Below are 15,124 nucleotides of genomic sequence, written 5' to 3'. Positions count from 1 at the left end.
TAAAACGACTAATTTCTGACCCCACCTCAAATTTGGATATCAAATTTTGCCGTCGGCAACAACAATTTTCGTTTTGGTGAGCGACCGATAAGTCCGACACCATGAGTTATCGCCTAAGCTGCCATACTTTTGATAGAATGAAAAAGCAAGTTAAAAATACTTGTATAATCAAACGGATGGCGATAAATTTGTTGAAGTTGGGTAAAATATGTTTTTTAAAAATTAATTTATTTAATTTAATTACTTATGTGTTAAAATTTTATAAAAAAATTGTTGGAATAACCGGAATGAAATACATTAAAAGGTGGCATCCCCATTTTTGTGGGTAACAGCTGATTGCCGTTCAACTGATTTTTTTAAAGAAAGTATCAAATCTTTCTTTGCAAAAAGAGAAAAGCCAAATATATTTTATTGAGGGGAAGCATAAATAAACAATGCAGGATAAAAATATCTTTATGTGAGTTCAATCCACGCACGAAATTGGACATACAAAAGACATTTTTTTGCGTTGTTTACTTTTAACCAAAACACAAGTCAGCTGTTTTAGCAGTAAAAAATGAAACGTTCCGATAGCAAAACGATGACCAAAAACGTGTGAAAACCGGAGCACCTAAAAACGAAAATCTCGGTTTTGGTCCCAAATCGAAAACGAAAACGAAAAGTGAAAACCGGAGCATGCCTGTAGATTCCATAAACATACCAAAAATATACCTAAAAATTACTAATATATACCGAAACCTCTACTTAGCATATCAAAATTATACTAAATAAATAAAAATATACCATAGAGTACAAAATATACCAATTGTACGAATTTAAAAGAGAGAAAAAAGCTAAAATCGATTATGCTTGACTGTGAGATACCCGTTACCTAATTGCAATAGAAACTAGATTCCATAAACATACCAAAAATATACCACAAAAATACTAATATATACCGAAACCTCTACTTAGTATTTTAAAATTATACTAAATTCAAAATATACCAAAAAATATTACCCATACAGAAACATATACTTAGTATATCGATATTGTACTAAATTCAAAATATACCATAGAGTACAAAGTATACCAATATACAATATACTAACATGGATAGCTATGTCGAATCGGCTGTTGACGCTGATCAATAGTATACACTTTATTGGGCTGCATATACCTCTTACATCTGCATATGTACTTATAATACCCTTCTACCGAATGCGTAGCGGGTATAAAGAGAAGGAAAAAGTGCAAGAGGCAAAAAGGAAAGGAAAAATGTGCCGCAACTTTCAACAGGCGAAGGAAACGTCGAGACAGCGACATGCCATGACATTCATTATGTTTACGTTCACGAAGAGCTTGGCCAACGGGGCGTATGAGCAACCACGGTATACGTATACATATATGGTATATATATGACTAACAGCTTCCTGCAGGATACGAAATTAACGCCACACATCTCAGCCGACAGCAGGTGGGAGCATGCATTTTTAATGCCTTTTTTGTTTTGCATTTTGGCGTAATTAAGAAAACAAGTGAATGAAACCATTGCGACAGACAGTCGACAGTCAGTCAACTTTCTGGCCAAGATTGGCAGCCAAATTATGCACAAGTGCAATTATGCAGCACTCGTTTTTGCTTTGATCATCTTGAGAGATGCTCGGGCAATTGCAATTGTCATAAGGAAGAAGAAAGAAGGGAAAATCCTTTTTTGAATGCCACTTACCAAAGGTGACGCCATTCGTTTGCTTCTCCTTGTCCTTCTCCTTATCGGTCTTTTCGCCGCCAAGCGGCTCCAGCTCGATGCCATCTGTGGTGGCCACTTTGTAATCCCGTTTCGACATGTTGCCACAACAGAAGCCACAACATAACATCTGACCAAATTTATACGCTTGTGGCTTTAGCGGCGCCGTCTTGATGGCCGTTTGGGGGGGTTCTTCCTCCGGGGGTGATGGGGTTATATGGATGGGGTTATAATCGAGCCAAGCTCAATTCTTCTCCTTTCTCCTTCTTCCTTCTTACTCCTTAGCAAATGAGTGCGATATGTGTGCGTTGTATTCAATAGAATGACGTTGTAAAGTACGACTAAGTGTAGACTGTAGACAGAAGTCGGTGAGTTGAAGAAGATCCTTGATTGTTGTTTGTCCGTTGTTTGTTTCGTTTGTTTTGTATTTGTTTGCTTTGTATAAATTGGTCCAGTTACAAATATGTATGTATGTATGTATGCTTTTGCTATTATGCGTAGAAAACTGCAAGCAAAGTGGGTAAATAGTCATTAGTTTTATTTGTTTAAGTGAGAGAAGATATAAAATGTGTATTATGCTTTGTTCTCGAATGAAAGTTATGCCAACATTAGCTGCTATGGCATTTTAAAAGTGGAAGAGCTATCTCATAAACTCATATAACTCATTCCGAAAACTGTCTGTTTTTCATGAAGGAACAAAAGGATGTATAACTAACAGTAATGTGTGGAGACTTCATTGTGATGCCAACTTCTGTTGAAATTATTAGTATTATTCTACCCTAAGTTATTGCTTTATGAATATCCTAATACTATATGCTATCCTTTAACAAATTGTTGTTGACACCTGTATTCATTAAACGTTTCTGCTGAAATTTTCAGGATAGACAGGCAGAAAAATAATATTTTCGTCTGCCAAAACATATCAAATAAGCTAATAAAATGACTAATATATAACTATAATGCTAATCCTGAGCTATAAGAATAACCTTTACCTATTTTGAAAATTGTTTCAGTTTAAGTTTTCTATTTTACAAAGAGAAAGAAAAGATTACTTTTATATAATAACAATATAACAATGAATGAAGCTTAACACCTCTTTTAACAATTTTATAAAGACAATAAATTGAATAAAATGTGGGTCCTGCTTAACCTTTCAAGTTAAACGATTATTAACCTCTGTAAATTACACTTTAAGTAATAAAAAATCTATATATCTAATTTAAATATAACAAACTTTTTTATTAAAATCTACAATACTGAAGATAACCCGTAACGCATTCTTTTAAACAATTTTTCTATGAGAAAGAATAATAATTTTTCTAAAGATGAGTCTCCACTTTTAACTTTAATAACTACAATAATAACCAATAATATTTAGCTCAAGCGTCAGACAAATTGGGGTAAAAGAAATGTTTTGCTTTTGTCATGCTCAAAAACCTTTGTCTGCATTTCAATAAGTTTTTATGCATTCTTTCCTTCTTGACTAAGAGCCCTTTTATACAGAATTGTAAATCTTAATATGCAAAATGTCGACACACAAATACTATATGAATTCAGCTCTCAAAAATATTTTTAATATTGCAGCAAAAAGTAAACTTCTTCTGTCATTTGATTTATTTGATTTGTTACAAACAAAAGAATCTTTTGCGAAAAACACAGAAGAAGGACAAGAAATTCTTTTCTGTTGCAGCAAGCTGCTGTTGCTGTAGCATATATATTTTACTCTCTGTCTTGATAGTGTCCAGACTGCAACTTTATTTTTAGTTATATATATATGTATATATGTATTTTCCATCTTCTTGTTATTTGTGCAGTCTGTGGCTGTTAGCTGTTAGCGTCACTTTGCGCCGGCGACGACATTGTTGAAGGCAAACAAAACGAACTTTAATAAGAGCACTCACCGCTCTCTCAAGCGAATGCCACTCCCACTCCCCCGCCACGCCTTTCCCCGACTCGATTTGCTTGTCTTCAGTCCACACAGAGTGCTTTGTGTGGCGAAACATGGAGTCGAGCAAAAGGAGCAACAATGACAGAGCACAGTGCAACATTTCGATAGCCTTGGGGGCAGCTTCAAACACAATAATTGCAAAGCTGAATTTACTACAAAAAGCGCAGCGCAGCGCAGCACTGGGGCGTATACGTAATGTGGCAAGTGGCAGAAAGAAATCATCGAAGAGGTGCGCCTACAGTTCAATGCACGGCCAGTTAAATGGGCCAGAAGAGAGAGAGAGAGGAGAGAGGAGAGAGGAGAGAGAGCGGGAAGCAGCGATAAGCGTAGCGGAGGGAGGGGGGCAACAAAACACTCCGATACAAAAGTCGGCAGGCGAGGCAATTGTTTGTGCTGTTTGTTAAAAGCGAACGTAATAAAGCACTTGGCCAGACCACTGTTAACCGGGCCAACAGCACTCAGTACTCAGTACTCAGCAAGGAAACAAGCGCAAAAGCAAAAAAACAAAAGCACCACAAACTCAAATGAATACCGCAAACAAAGCAAGCGACATCAAAACACAGCAAACAAAGCGCAACACCGAATTCCAGCTACACTTCCTCATAAATTAAGCTACTTTTTTTGGCTGGCAACTTTAAGCCAACTGCAATCTAAACTCTGCAGTTTCTAAATTGAAACTCGGTCTTCAAATTTCAACTCTGCTGCTGCCAAATTGGCTTTCAAAGTCCTTATGCTTTGCTTATTTGTTTTTGGCTTCTTTTTTTTGTAGCTGTGTGTAGTTTCCGTTTCAAAGCGAAATGGTTTGGCACAAGTTTGTTTTGGCCTGGCCATAAAGTGGCCAGAATTAATGGCAAAATGGCGTCAGCAGGTTTTTGTTTTGTTCTTTGTGCCTCCGTTTCTTTTTCTGTTTTCAGTTTTTTGTGCTTGTTGCGCCCATTGCACAAACACAAATACGCAAACGTTGAAGGACAGTCGCAGGACCTGGCTCAAAAGACAATGCAGCCAAAAATAGCCATTGCTGCAACAGTATTAGTAAGTGTGTGTGTGCCTAGTGTGTGTGTGTGTGTGTGCATGGTGTATGCGACACGTGCACAAATTGTGCCCCAAAGTGTCATTTGTTATGTTACTTCCGGTCTGCCGCGACAGCTCGAAAAACAACACCAAAATCAACATCAGCAGCGGCAAACATTGATTTGCATGACCTAAAGATACCCTGCTAATGGGTAATTCTATTAATGAAAAGAGTGAAAAATACAGTACTAAACAGATTTTAACTTGAACTTTAAAACTTTAAAAGAAGGTTGAATAACATTTCAACGCGTTTGGTTTTTGCCCCAAAAAGTATGCTATGATAAAGAGCCGCAACAAAATTTTAAAGGAACTTTTGCAGTATAGAAACATCAACATTTTGGTGCAAAGCAAAAAAGTTGGAAATGGCAGAAAGTAAAAAATAGAGTGAAAAATAAATAAAGTCATAAATTGAGTAAGAAGAGTGTACCAAACTCTGTGTAAATACATAAAATAAATTGCCAAATCAATCAGAATTAAGACCGAAGAACATAAAGCAATTATTCATGAGTTGCTGACTGTACGAAAAATTGAGCAGTCGAGAAATACTAAGAAAATAAATACAATTTAAATGAAATTAAGTAGAAAATTGAAATTACAATTAATAAGAAAAATAATTCCGCTTAGAGTAAAAGGTTTTAACTAAAATATTTCCCATTACAATAAAACTTTTGCTCTTTGTAAATACAATAATTTAAATTAAATCTAATCGAAATTTATAATACAATAAATACTTAGTTCTGAGTTAAATAAAAGATTGTGGTTTTTTTGTAATAATACAAATCAGTTAAAGCACGTCAACACCAAAAATGTTCAATATAGAAACAAATTCAAAGGTATTTGAAGTTTTTGCAAGAGTGATAATCAGTTAAACTTTCGAAATAAAGAAACTTTGAAAGTTAAAAAAGTTGTGAATCTACAAAATTGTGCTCTTTAAAGTTTGTTATTCCCCCAAAGAAATGAAACAAAACGAAAAAAATCAGCAACGCTATAAATCCATTTGGGTGCTTAACAAATGGGAACGCAGAGTGTGCATAAATTAAATATGCTGTCCAGGGAATTAATGCGACAGAATTGCCAGCAAAACTTAACACACTATAGTTTACAGTCCAAATAAATACAAGAGCAAAAAAACCATATGCAAGTTTGCTGTAAATGTGTGTGTGTGTGTGTTTGTGTGTGTGAATGCAATTAACGTTTTCAGTTTAATTGAAAAGTTTTTAACTGGAGGGAGAAACAAGCTCATCAGGTGCAAAAAAACACACACACACACACACACTCGTTAAAGCTCGTTGACTGTCGCCGTTAAAAGCTTAAAAGTTTTGTGTGTCGCAAATTGGAGGGACATTGAAGGCCATCAGGTGCAATTGCATTATGTCAAATCGAAGGCCAATCGACAGATTCACTTCGATTCAGTTCAATTCGATGGCAAGAAGGGTGCGCAATCAAGTTTAGTCCCACAGCTAGTTAAAGTATGTGTGTGAGTATGTGTGCTCTTCAGGCCATTAGCCATAGGCAAGTGAAAGGGGGAGAAAGGTGTGACCTCGGGTTGAGAGTTGTGCGTCGGCAGGTTTCAACTACGCACACACACGTTAACTCTGTTGTTTTCTTTTTTATTTCGCAGGTGTCACGTTTTATTTTTAGCCAGCAGCCAGGGCAAAAAGGTAACACGGAAGAGGAGGTGGAAGAGTAGGGGAGAAGAGGAAATGTTGCTGGTTGATATGCATGTTTATGAGCAACACAAAACACACTCACTCACTCACTCTCACACACACACTTGCTTTAAATGTTAATGGGCAACAATCGACATAAATAATTAATGGGCGGACACACACACACACTCACACACACATACACACTCATCTAGGAGTTTTAGGAGCTGAGGTGGAGCTGTGTGTTTGGCTTGATGGCTTTTGTGTCTGGGCACACATCAATTAAATTGTTCGCATTTCAAAGTCAACATGATAAACACATTTGTCAATGCCACGGGCAGCCAAGTGAAGCGCCCAAAAGCATTTAAAACATTCTCCACAAAATACATTTCGTTTCGTTTCGTTTCCCTTTTTGTTTTGCTTACATTTTTCTTTTGGGCGCCAAGTTTGTACACCTAGCGCATCTATGTGTATATAGTATATAAATCCTTGGATATGCCTTGGGAAGCTGAATGAATAAAACTTTTTTTCGATTTTGATTTTTGCACCGATGAACACAAAGAAAACTCGCGACGAAAACAGTATAAAGAAGCAACACAACACAACAGGGAGGCGAATTTTCCGCTTTGTGAGTCTTTTTGTGGAAGTTTCGTTTCGACAAAAGTGCTTAAATATAATATTTATATTAATTGTGGTATTGCACACGAAATGCGCGTAAATAAAATGCGACTAGTTAGCACGAAGGATAAACTCGTTCTGTTCAAAATGTGTTGTCGACTAGCAACGGGCAGCTGACCAAAAACAAGAGAGAACGCTTTCGCTCTCGAGAGTCCTTTATGCTCTCTCATTCTCTCGCTCTCTCTCTTTCAGTGTTGAAAGCTGCGCACGTTTCATCCTGTGTCAGAATTTCTGTGCAGTGAAATTCCATGGGAAACTGCACAAGATTGAGAGGGGGGCGGAGAATGAGCGAGAGAGCACAAGAGAGAGAGGAAAGCCGGCAGGATGAGGGCAGCATTTTCCAAACCAAAACCAAAAGCAAACCGAACCGAACCGGACCCAACCACCAAACATACCCCCCTAAGAAAACGAAGTAACGAAACCAACATCATCTGCTAAGACGCATAACAACAAAGATTTTGTTTTGTTTCCTCTCGTTGTGTGTGCGAGTACTAAAATATAACGCTATATATGCTAGATAAACAAAATATAAGGGGTGTATAAAGAATTCTTAGGGTGTAATGTGCGCTACTTTCAAGTGAGCATTTTAGCAATCAATAAGATCTTGACATCGCAACACACAGACAATCGAAGTTTATTTTACAATTCATTTCAAATAATTATAACATAACAAATTAAACTCTATTTTTTTGCGAAAATCTATCATCTCATTGCCTTCCATTTCTTGATTTCTTGGCGTATCATCTGGCTCTAACAATTCCCCATCAAAACTATAATATACGTAAATATTATATAGAAAATTGAAATGTGTTCACAACTTACAATAGTTTAAAATCATCAACAGAGCATTCCATTTCCTCGGCGCATTTTATGTACAATACTTTAAAGCTATCCGTTTTATTCATAAGAATTATCAAAGGTCTTTTCCATCGATCTCCCTGGACTTTTAACTGGAATTTCTTTGGCTTCGTATAAAGATCAACATGTTTGGTTGGCTCAGCAGGTTTGTTGCCGGATGCAAATGGATAACCATCTTGGATGAAGAAACATTGTTAAATAAGTAAAGAAATGTAAAAAATTTAAAATAATTCCTACTTAATATGTGGAACACTTTTAGGCCAACATCTTTAGGTGTTTGCTGCGGTTTTATCAAATTAGCATCCATATTGATGACAATGTCATCAACTGGCACATTATTTCGCTCAGAGATCTCTTTAAACAATTGCGCAAATTTTTGATATTGCCGCAATTTATACATTTGAATTTCGCCCTGCCTGCAAGTAATATTGTATTAAATTATTAATTGATTCAAATTGTAAAATTGTTTAGTTTACCAGCTGAGATTAACATCAATTTCTGGGTTATCAAAATCGTATTTTTTGGTTTCTTTTGCACTAGTTCCTTCCAATTGAGGTGCCGGCGAGTTCTCTTCATCCGAGTCCAAGTTGACCTAAAAAAAAGAAAATAATCATTTATGATTTATTTTACCATTACAGACTTTTGTTTTGCTTACAAAACCCTCTATGGGCGGCATTACAGCTGTAACCATATCAATGGTGTCCACAACGCGGGCACGTGCCGCAATTTCTGCCACCTGATGACGATTCCCCCTAGGTCCAGCTAGAAACATGCTGGGAATTGTATTTGCTTGGGTTTGTCTTGTTGTTGTTGCTGTTGTTGACTTCTTTTTCCCGCGGCTAGCTCGTTGCCTTGGTGGTGATGGTTTCTTGGCAGCAGGAGCGGCAGCAGATTGTTCAATCCCATCTGGTGGTGGGGGATTTAAGCTTCGTCTTCCCGCTCTAGTTCGCCGCGCCACGGGCATTTCCGCTAAGGCATCATCAATGTCAGATTGTATTGTCTCTTTTGGAGGTTTGTGTACTTGGTGTTCTCTTTGCTCCATTTCCAAGATCATTTGCGAAACGGGCGACAAATCTCGTCTTGAAGGTGGCGCCACTGTTGCTTCCTCTGGTGAAGTTTTACCTGCCGGCTTTTGCTCATCGAGTTCTTTTGCTTTGCGGGTTTTGCTATTTTTGGCAATTGGCTTCTCCACCGGCACCTGCTTGCTCTTTGTCAGTTTCGTGGGTTTCTTGATAACTGGTTTCACTTCAATAAAATCGTAGTCCGCTTCCTCCGACTCCTCATTTGGCATAAATAATTTATTTTCTGGAAGACGAGCCATCGTTAGAGCTGACCATTAGTTTGTTGTTTATATTTACCATCTGCCCGCTTTGTCGGCACATTGAATATATCATCATCATCGGACATTGTAAATATTGCTGTCAATATTAGATTGTCAACAGAAATGTCTAATGTTAAGAAAAGAAATTAATTCTTGCCGCCAAATAAAGCAACCTGAACAACGCCGTATTAAGCAAAGTGGGCGCAAATTGTGTTAAACAAAATACTTGATAATGCATCAAAACATACTACATTCATCGGTTTATTTAACCAAAGTGGTCACACTGATTGAAAAACAAGTGAGCCTATCGATTAATGAAATACCTACCGTCTAATTGTGCAACAGTGTGTACACACTTCTTGAAATTTCAAAAGGCGCGAATTTAAATATTTAAAATATTAAATTTATACTACGCTTGACTAGCAAATTGACACACTGATGTTATTCGAGTTTTTAATACAATAAAGTAGCAAATGAAGTATAAATACAGTGTAATTATGTTTTCAAAACTTCAACATCGTTATTCTTAAATGGTACCGCTGGATCCAAGCCAAAATTCATTTTCATTATATCACAGAACACAGATAAAAATATGAAAGCATCCACAAAATGATTGATTGTAAAGAGTAAGGAACGATCCTTTGACTCGGCAATGCTGACAAGAGACTGAACAACTAGCAAAACTCCTGCAGCCACCTACATAAATGATAAAACATAAAGAATAAGTTTGGTATACATTGATTGAACATATAGTTTTTGGTTTATTTCTTAGAAATCTTACAAAATATATTTGACATAATACTTAGTTAATGTTTAGCTTCGTAATTAAAATCTATTGTCAATCATAGTTTTATGTTTATCTATAGCTACGGCGTTTTAGCGTGCTGATCGATGAGTCTAAGTGGTTGGGAGGAATACTCGATGCCAAAACCGGAAATTATAACATTAACCACCGATATTATAAAGATGACCACCAATATGACATCGTTTAATATTATGGCCGCCGTCTGGTCATGTTGTTTGTTAATATTCAGACTGCCGATGACCACAAACAGAATTCCAACCAAAAGCTGTTAAAATCGAGATTGTTAGGATTTTTTTTTTAGAATGCCAGAAATTGTGGGTCCTACGCTCGTAAAACGGACCGCCTAACTATGGATATATAGCCTCATTAAATCGTTAGGTTTCTCTAAATATATATTTTAGTTAACTTCGTTTAAGAAATCGCCCTGTGGCGGAGGCAGACGACTATCAAATGCGGATATAAAGAGATTTATCATGGTGGTGAAAAAGGCGAAACCCGTGCGCACATGATTGATCACATTGGCCGATTGATGGAACTCTGGCTGGTGCAGTCGGCAATCCCGCAATAAACTGAGCGACAGACTTAGCACGCCCGACAGTATCTACGACATTATACATTTATACGAGCCGTTACAACAACTTAATTCAAGCGTATTTTCAACTATTTACCTGTAAAACAATCGACAGACTAATCAGTATTAGCATCAGCTTATAGAACTGATGCTGTTCTCCGACTTGTAGTATATATTTTAGCTGCGATGCATTCGCTGTTAAGAGTGCTATATCCAGCATTCCCTGGGCAATTGTTTTCTTCGTCGCATAACGATTCGCATCCATTGATTTCATCTGAAACACAAACAGGATTCCAGTTGAAAAGGCAAAATAACTTATATGCCATATGATACCATAATTTATTTTCTTTTGTGTGCTTTGTTCTGCTGTCGCAACAACTCTAAAAGTATTCTGATACTTTTTGTGCAAAAATAGCAACTATTCTTATCAGATTGTGATGTTCTGACTTGCTGATAAACTACAAACTACAACTACAGAAAACCAATTACTTAAAAGTATCAAAAGAGTGCATTGGGAGCAAGGATGTTTGTCGGTTGTGAACATTAATTTTGGAATTTTAAACAAAGTATTAAAAAATGTTTATTAGAGATTGAAAGATTATCTACATTTCATACCTGCCATGCATTCTTTACAGGTTTCTGTAAGGGAGATACAAGTGAGAGCTAAGCTACAGTGTTTAATTTAATTAAAGATCAACAATCAAATTAAAGTGCTTCTTACTAAAATACGAGTTCAGTTAAAAAACAAAAGAAATGGTGATTTTAGTAGTCTTAGATGTTGTGTAATTAAATATATATTATCAATCATAAAGAAAAAATTTAAATTTCCTCACACACTTTTAACATATAGGATATCTTTGTCATACCCTCAGTGAGCGAAATCCATATGCATGAGTTCCCAAGCGTTAATTCAAATTTTGTTTAAATTATAAAATCAATATATGTGCCTGACACACTGACTGTCAGTCAGGAATTTACAATTGCATCAACAAAAGATACATGCACACATTCCCAAACATATCGACAAGGTAAACATCTATTATAATGGTGCACAGATATCTATTATATACTATATGGAGAACAAAATTTTATCTGTATTCCGCCAAAGTATTGCTCAAACATGAGTTTAAGTATGCTCAAGGTTAATATTTAGTTTTTATAACAAAAAAAGAGAAGTAACTAATTAACAATGATATATGTGTAGTATCTTTGTTGAGATTACTTAGACTTGCCTCTGTTTCGTTGGGTCGTTCTTCCATTTGGGCCATTGTTGAGTTTTCGAAACGGTTCCGCGTCGTTAGCTCTGTCATTTGTTTAAACAATTGCAAATGCTATATATGCAATTGAAGCCTTTTCCACAAGTTGTTGTTGTTGTTGTTGCTGGACGAACATGAATTTTTATACTCGTATTGCCGTTGTCATGGAGATGACCGGTATTGGGGCACAACCAAACGATTAAACAACTGAATACAAACTGAACTGAACATGATTTCGTACAAAGTGTGTGCGTTGTGCGTCATAATGTGGCCAAGAGCGTAAATTACCAAGTGAGAGAGACAAAGATACAGAGAGCGGCTCCACGAGTGCTGAATAATTAACCAAGCTCAATTATGGCATTGCGTATGAGTAATCTGTATATTGATTTTTTCTTTTGTTCGGCCTTTCTTTATCTGCAGATCTTCAAGCTCATCAATTTACGTAACACACATACCTACATTCATATTTGTAATCCATTTGAAACTAATATTATTAATTTACATAGTATACGATAATCTCAATATTGTTATTATGTTATTTAGTTTTTTTATTCTCTATGCTGCGTAAGCAAATTGTTTCAATAAATAGCATTTGTTTTTGTTTCATTTAAATACTTTGCGCTTATTTATGCATAACACACATGCAAAAAATTCTGAATTTCATTTTGAGGGATATTTGATGTTAGAGCTGACACATGGATTTGGATACACAGTTTGTTTTTTGTTTAATTAAGCCTTTTACACAATTGCGTTTACGTTTACGATAAACATAACTAAAAAGTCTTTCTATGCACGGCACGAAGGCCTTCCTCCTCGAACTCTCGCTTCGATACCCACATCTTTTTAAAGGTGTCCAGCGATGCCAGAATCGAACCACCCATCCATGTGGAGTATAAGCGTTCCTGTGGCGCAGCAATCTGCAAATATAGCATTAAACATAAGTTAATTACTATTGCATCTAATAAACAAATCACAATTGCAAATTTACCCTAATTTTAAGATCCTTTGCTGAGTGTTTGCGCAGCTCGGAGAGCAAACGATCACCGAATCCCTTGAAAAGCGTTGAGCCACCCGACAGCACAATGTTCTGATAAAGCATTTTTCTGAGATCCATATCAGACTTCTCAATGGAGTACATCAGCACATCGTGTATGCCCTCGCACTCCTCGCCCAACAGATCGGGCCGGAAAAGCACTTCGGGTGCACGGAAACGAGCCTGTCCAATTTCGAATGTCTTGCCATCGGGCAGTTTGTATTGGAACTTTTCCGTTTCCACAGCCTCTTCTTTCTGCGGATTTGTGGCCAAATAGCAGACCTTCTCCTTGATCGAGCGCACAATCTCAAATTCAGCAGTTGAACGGAAATTGAAGCCCTCGCGGCGTATGAGTGTTTTCAGGTATCGTGTCACGTCCCGACCGGCGATATCCACACGCATAATACTGTGTGGCATGGCGAATCCCTCATAGATGGGCACAGCATGTGTCACACCATCGCCAGAGTCCAGCACAACGCCTGTAACGCGACCAGTGGCGTAACTAAGGTAGAAAAGTTTGTTTAGAAATGGGGAAGCTTAATTAAAGTTGAAATAACTTTGCTTACAGACTGAGCACCGCCTGCATTGAGACAAAGAGCGCTGGTGCATTGATGCCCTCAAAGAAGAATTCAGCAGCCTTTTCGCGATTGCGACGTGGATTCAGAGGCGCCTCAGTGAGCAGCACCGGATGATCTTCCGTGAAAGTGGCCAATTGTTCCTGTACAGGAATCAAAACAGGTTTTAAACACTTCGAAATAATCGTATATATAATGTTCTGCCTTACTTTACTGTAGATATAGCTCCATATCCGCTCCATATCGTTCCAGTCCGTCACAATGCCGTGCTCCATAGGATAGCGTATGCTAAGCAATCCGCGATGCTCTTCCGCCTTGGGACCAACAAAAATGTCGCCCTCCAAGGCGCCTGCCATTACCCGAACATGCTTTGGTCTGCCAATGCTGAAGAGTGAAATTTTAATGAATATTATATTTCCCGGGAGTGGCTGGCTTCACTTACTAATTGGGAAACCTGCACTTTGGAATGTGCTCGCCAGCAAAGCCAGCTTTGATCACACCGGAGCCCTGTAATAATGTATATTTATTAATATGTATGTATAAGAATAGTAAATTATATTAAATATAATACTATTACAGATTAATAGAAAAGAAATGGTTTATTCTATTGCTTAAACATCAAAAGCTCTTAAAGAGATTCTAAGTTTCTGATTTCCAAAAGAAAATCAAAAAATTCTAATTTGTAAGGCATTGCATAAAACTACCCCATACACAAATTTAGTTTCTTACAGCAGGCACTTCAAATTATTTACATTTTTATAATTGTATTCTTTTAACAAAATCAAGAAATGACTTCAAGAGACATCCCCCCAAGGGGACATGCTGCAAGTGTCTAAGAGTGCGGAACGTTATCGTAAGGAAATCCAAAAGTTTGTTCCACAAATCGGGCTGACATGCATAAATTATCGCGATCTGGGCGAAGTGGATTACTTCTATCAGGAGTGTCAGCGCTTGAGGGATTATAATAGAGACGCACTGAATAAGTTACATCGGCCAGCATTATTCCAGCTATATCATGGCAAATGTGGCCTACGAACTGATTACGATCTGAAGGCCTTGCAAGAACCCGGGTATTGGGTGAGAGAGCGACAGCCTATTGTCTATCCGCCGGAATATTGTCAACGCATGAATCTGGATGGCAGTATTCGTATTGCCGCTCACTTTGCTAAAGCCTCTTCCAATAATTTCAAGCGATAACACTTTCTCTCGAACAATTTACCACAAATTACATGTATTAATACACTTGGCAAATCAAAATAAACTATTTGTTTCGTGGATTAGTCACTCACGACTGCAGTTTGGTTTGAAGAAAGGTTGATGGCCAAAGGGAAGGGAAAGACAGGCAGCTTGGCTTATTCGTGTTAGTTGATTGGTGATGTCACTTGGCTATGTCCAAAAACGTTCTTTGTGCACTTGGGAGTGGCCATCTACTTGATTTTTTATTGACGTTTTATGCTAATTTGTACTTACGTTATCTATGACCACAGGCTGATTGACTACGACATCATAAGGCTCCATTTTGTGCGTTTATAAAAAAAAGATTGCAAATTTTTCCTATTGAATCGCGGTGTCGTAGTAAATGTGACCGCACTTTGCAATACCCAAATACCACATCGATAGTTAATGAAACGTT

The 15,124-nt window shown here is 37.2% G+C and overlaps 5 protein-coding genes across 9 annotated transcripts in view; 1 reads left to right on the top strand and 4 right to left on the bottom strand.

Annotated features, from left to right (window-relative positions):
* LOC133836928 (endoplasmic reticulum aminopeptidase 2) overlaps positions 1-1,856 on the bottom strand; it is a 38,864-nt gene extending 37,008 nt beyond the window's left edge. The window contains 1 exon segment of the mRNA XM_062267538.1: positions 1,709-1,856. Within this exon segment, the coding sequence (XP_062123522.1) occupies positions 1,709-1,856 (148 nt within the window).
* An 83-nt stretch (positions 1,857-1,939) lies between these two features.
* On the bottom strand, positions 1,940-9,685 carry LOC133836931 (DNA repair protein Rad60). 2 transcript variants are annotated; one of them, XM_062267541.1, is made up of 7 exons: positions 9,579-9,685; positions 9,289-9,378; positions 8,586-9,235; positions 8,407-8,522; positions 8,168-8,346; positions 7,895-8,105; positions 1,940-2,231 (listed from the first exon to the last, which is right to left on the bottom strand). In XM_062267541.1, the coding sequence occupies exons 2-7, from the start codon at positions 9,335-9,337 to the stop codon at positions 1,940-1,942; spliced, it is 1,497 nt and encodes a 498-aa protein (XP_062123525.1). In that variant the 5' UTR covers positions 9,338-9,378; positions 9,579-9,685. The 2 variants fall into 2 exon arrangements, with proteins under 2 accessions (XP_062123525.1, XP_062123526.1); XM_062267542.1 differs by lacking the exons at positions 1,940-2,231; positions 9,579-9,685 and adding an exon at positions 7,690-7,842 and having other exon boundaries at positions 9,289-9,533.
* Positions 9,686-9,737: 52 nt separating this feature from the next.
* LOC133836933 (ninjurin-A) lies at positions 9,738-12,292 on the bottom strand. 4 transcript variants are annotated; one of them, XM_062267547.1, is made up of 3 exons: positions 11,465-12,292; positions 10,725-10,901; positions 9,738-9,947 (listed from the first exon to the last, which is right to left on the bottom strand). In XM_062267547.1, the coding sequence occupies exons 1-3, from the start codon at positions 11,489-11,491 to the stop codon at positions 9,747-9,749; spliced, it is 405 nt and encodes a 134-aa protein (XP_062123531.1). In that variant the 5' UTR covers positions 11,492-12,292; the 3' UTR covers positions 9,738-9,746. The 4 variants fall into 4 exon arrangements, with proteins under 4 accessions (XP_062123531.1, XP_062123529.1, XP_062123532.1 ...); XM_062267545.1 differs by lacking the exon at positions 9,738-9,947 and adding an exon at positions 9,979-10,321 and having other exon boundaries at positions 11,465-11,702; XM_062267548.1 differs by lacking the exons at positions 9,738-9,947; positions 11,465-12,292 and adding exons at positions 9,979-10,321; positions 10,961-11,153.
* A 273-nt stretch (positions 12,293-12,565) lies between these two features.
* On the bottom strand, positions 12,566-15,117 carry LOC133836932 (actin-related protein 1). The gene is made up of 6 exons (XM_062267543.1): positions 14,962-15,117; positions 13,934-13,998; positions 13,701-13,875; positions 13,483-13,634; positions 12,872-13,418; positions 12,566-12,800 (listed from the first exon to the last, which is right to left on the bottom strand). Exons 1-6 carry the CDS (start codon positions 15,007-15,009, stop codon positions 12,657-12,659), a joined length of 1,131 nt encoding a protein of 376 aa, XP_062123527.1. The 5' UTR covers positions 15,010-15,117; the 3' UTR covers positions 12,566-12,656.
* On the top strand, positions 14,182-14,775 carry LOC133836934 (uncharacterized). Its single transcript, XM_062267549.1, has one exon. The coding sequence runs from the start codon at positions 14,311-14,313 to the stop codon at positions 14,686-14,688; it is 378 nt and encodes a 125-aa protein (XP_062123533.1). The 5' UTR covers positions 14,182-14,310; the 3' UTR covers positions 14,689-14,775.
* Positions 15,118-15,124: the final 7 nt, after the last annotated feature.

The sequence above is a fragment of the Drosophila sulfurigaster genome, chromosome 2R (genome assembly GCF_023558435.1).
Source record: "Drosophila sulfurigaster albostrigata strain 15112-1811.04 chromosome 2R, ASM2355843v2, whole genome shotgun sequence".
Classification (NCBI taxonomy): Eukaryota; Metazoa; Arthropoda; class Insecta; order Diptera; family Drosophilidae; genus Drosophila; species Drosophila sulfurigaster.
The sequence above is the reverse complement of the archived record's forward strand: the minus strand, read 5'-3'. Positions and strand labels throughout refer to the sequence as shown.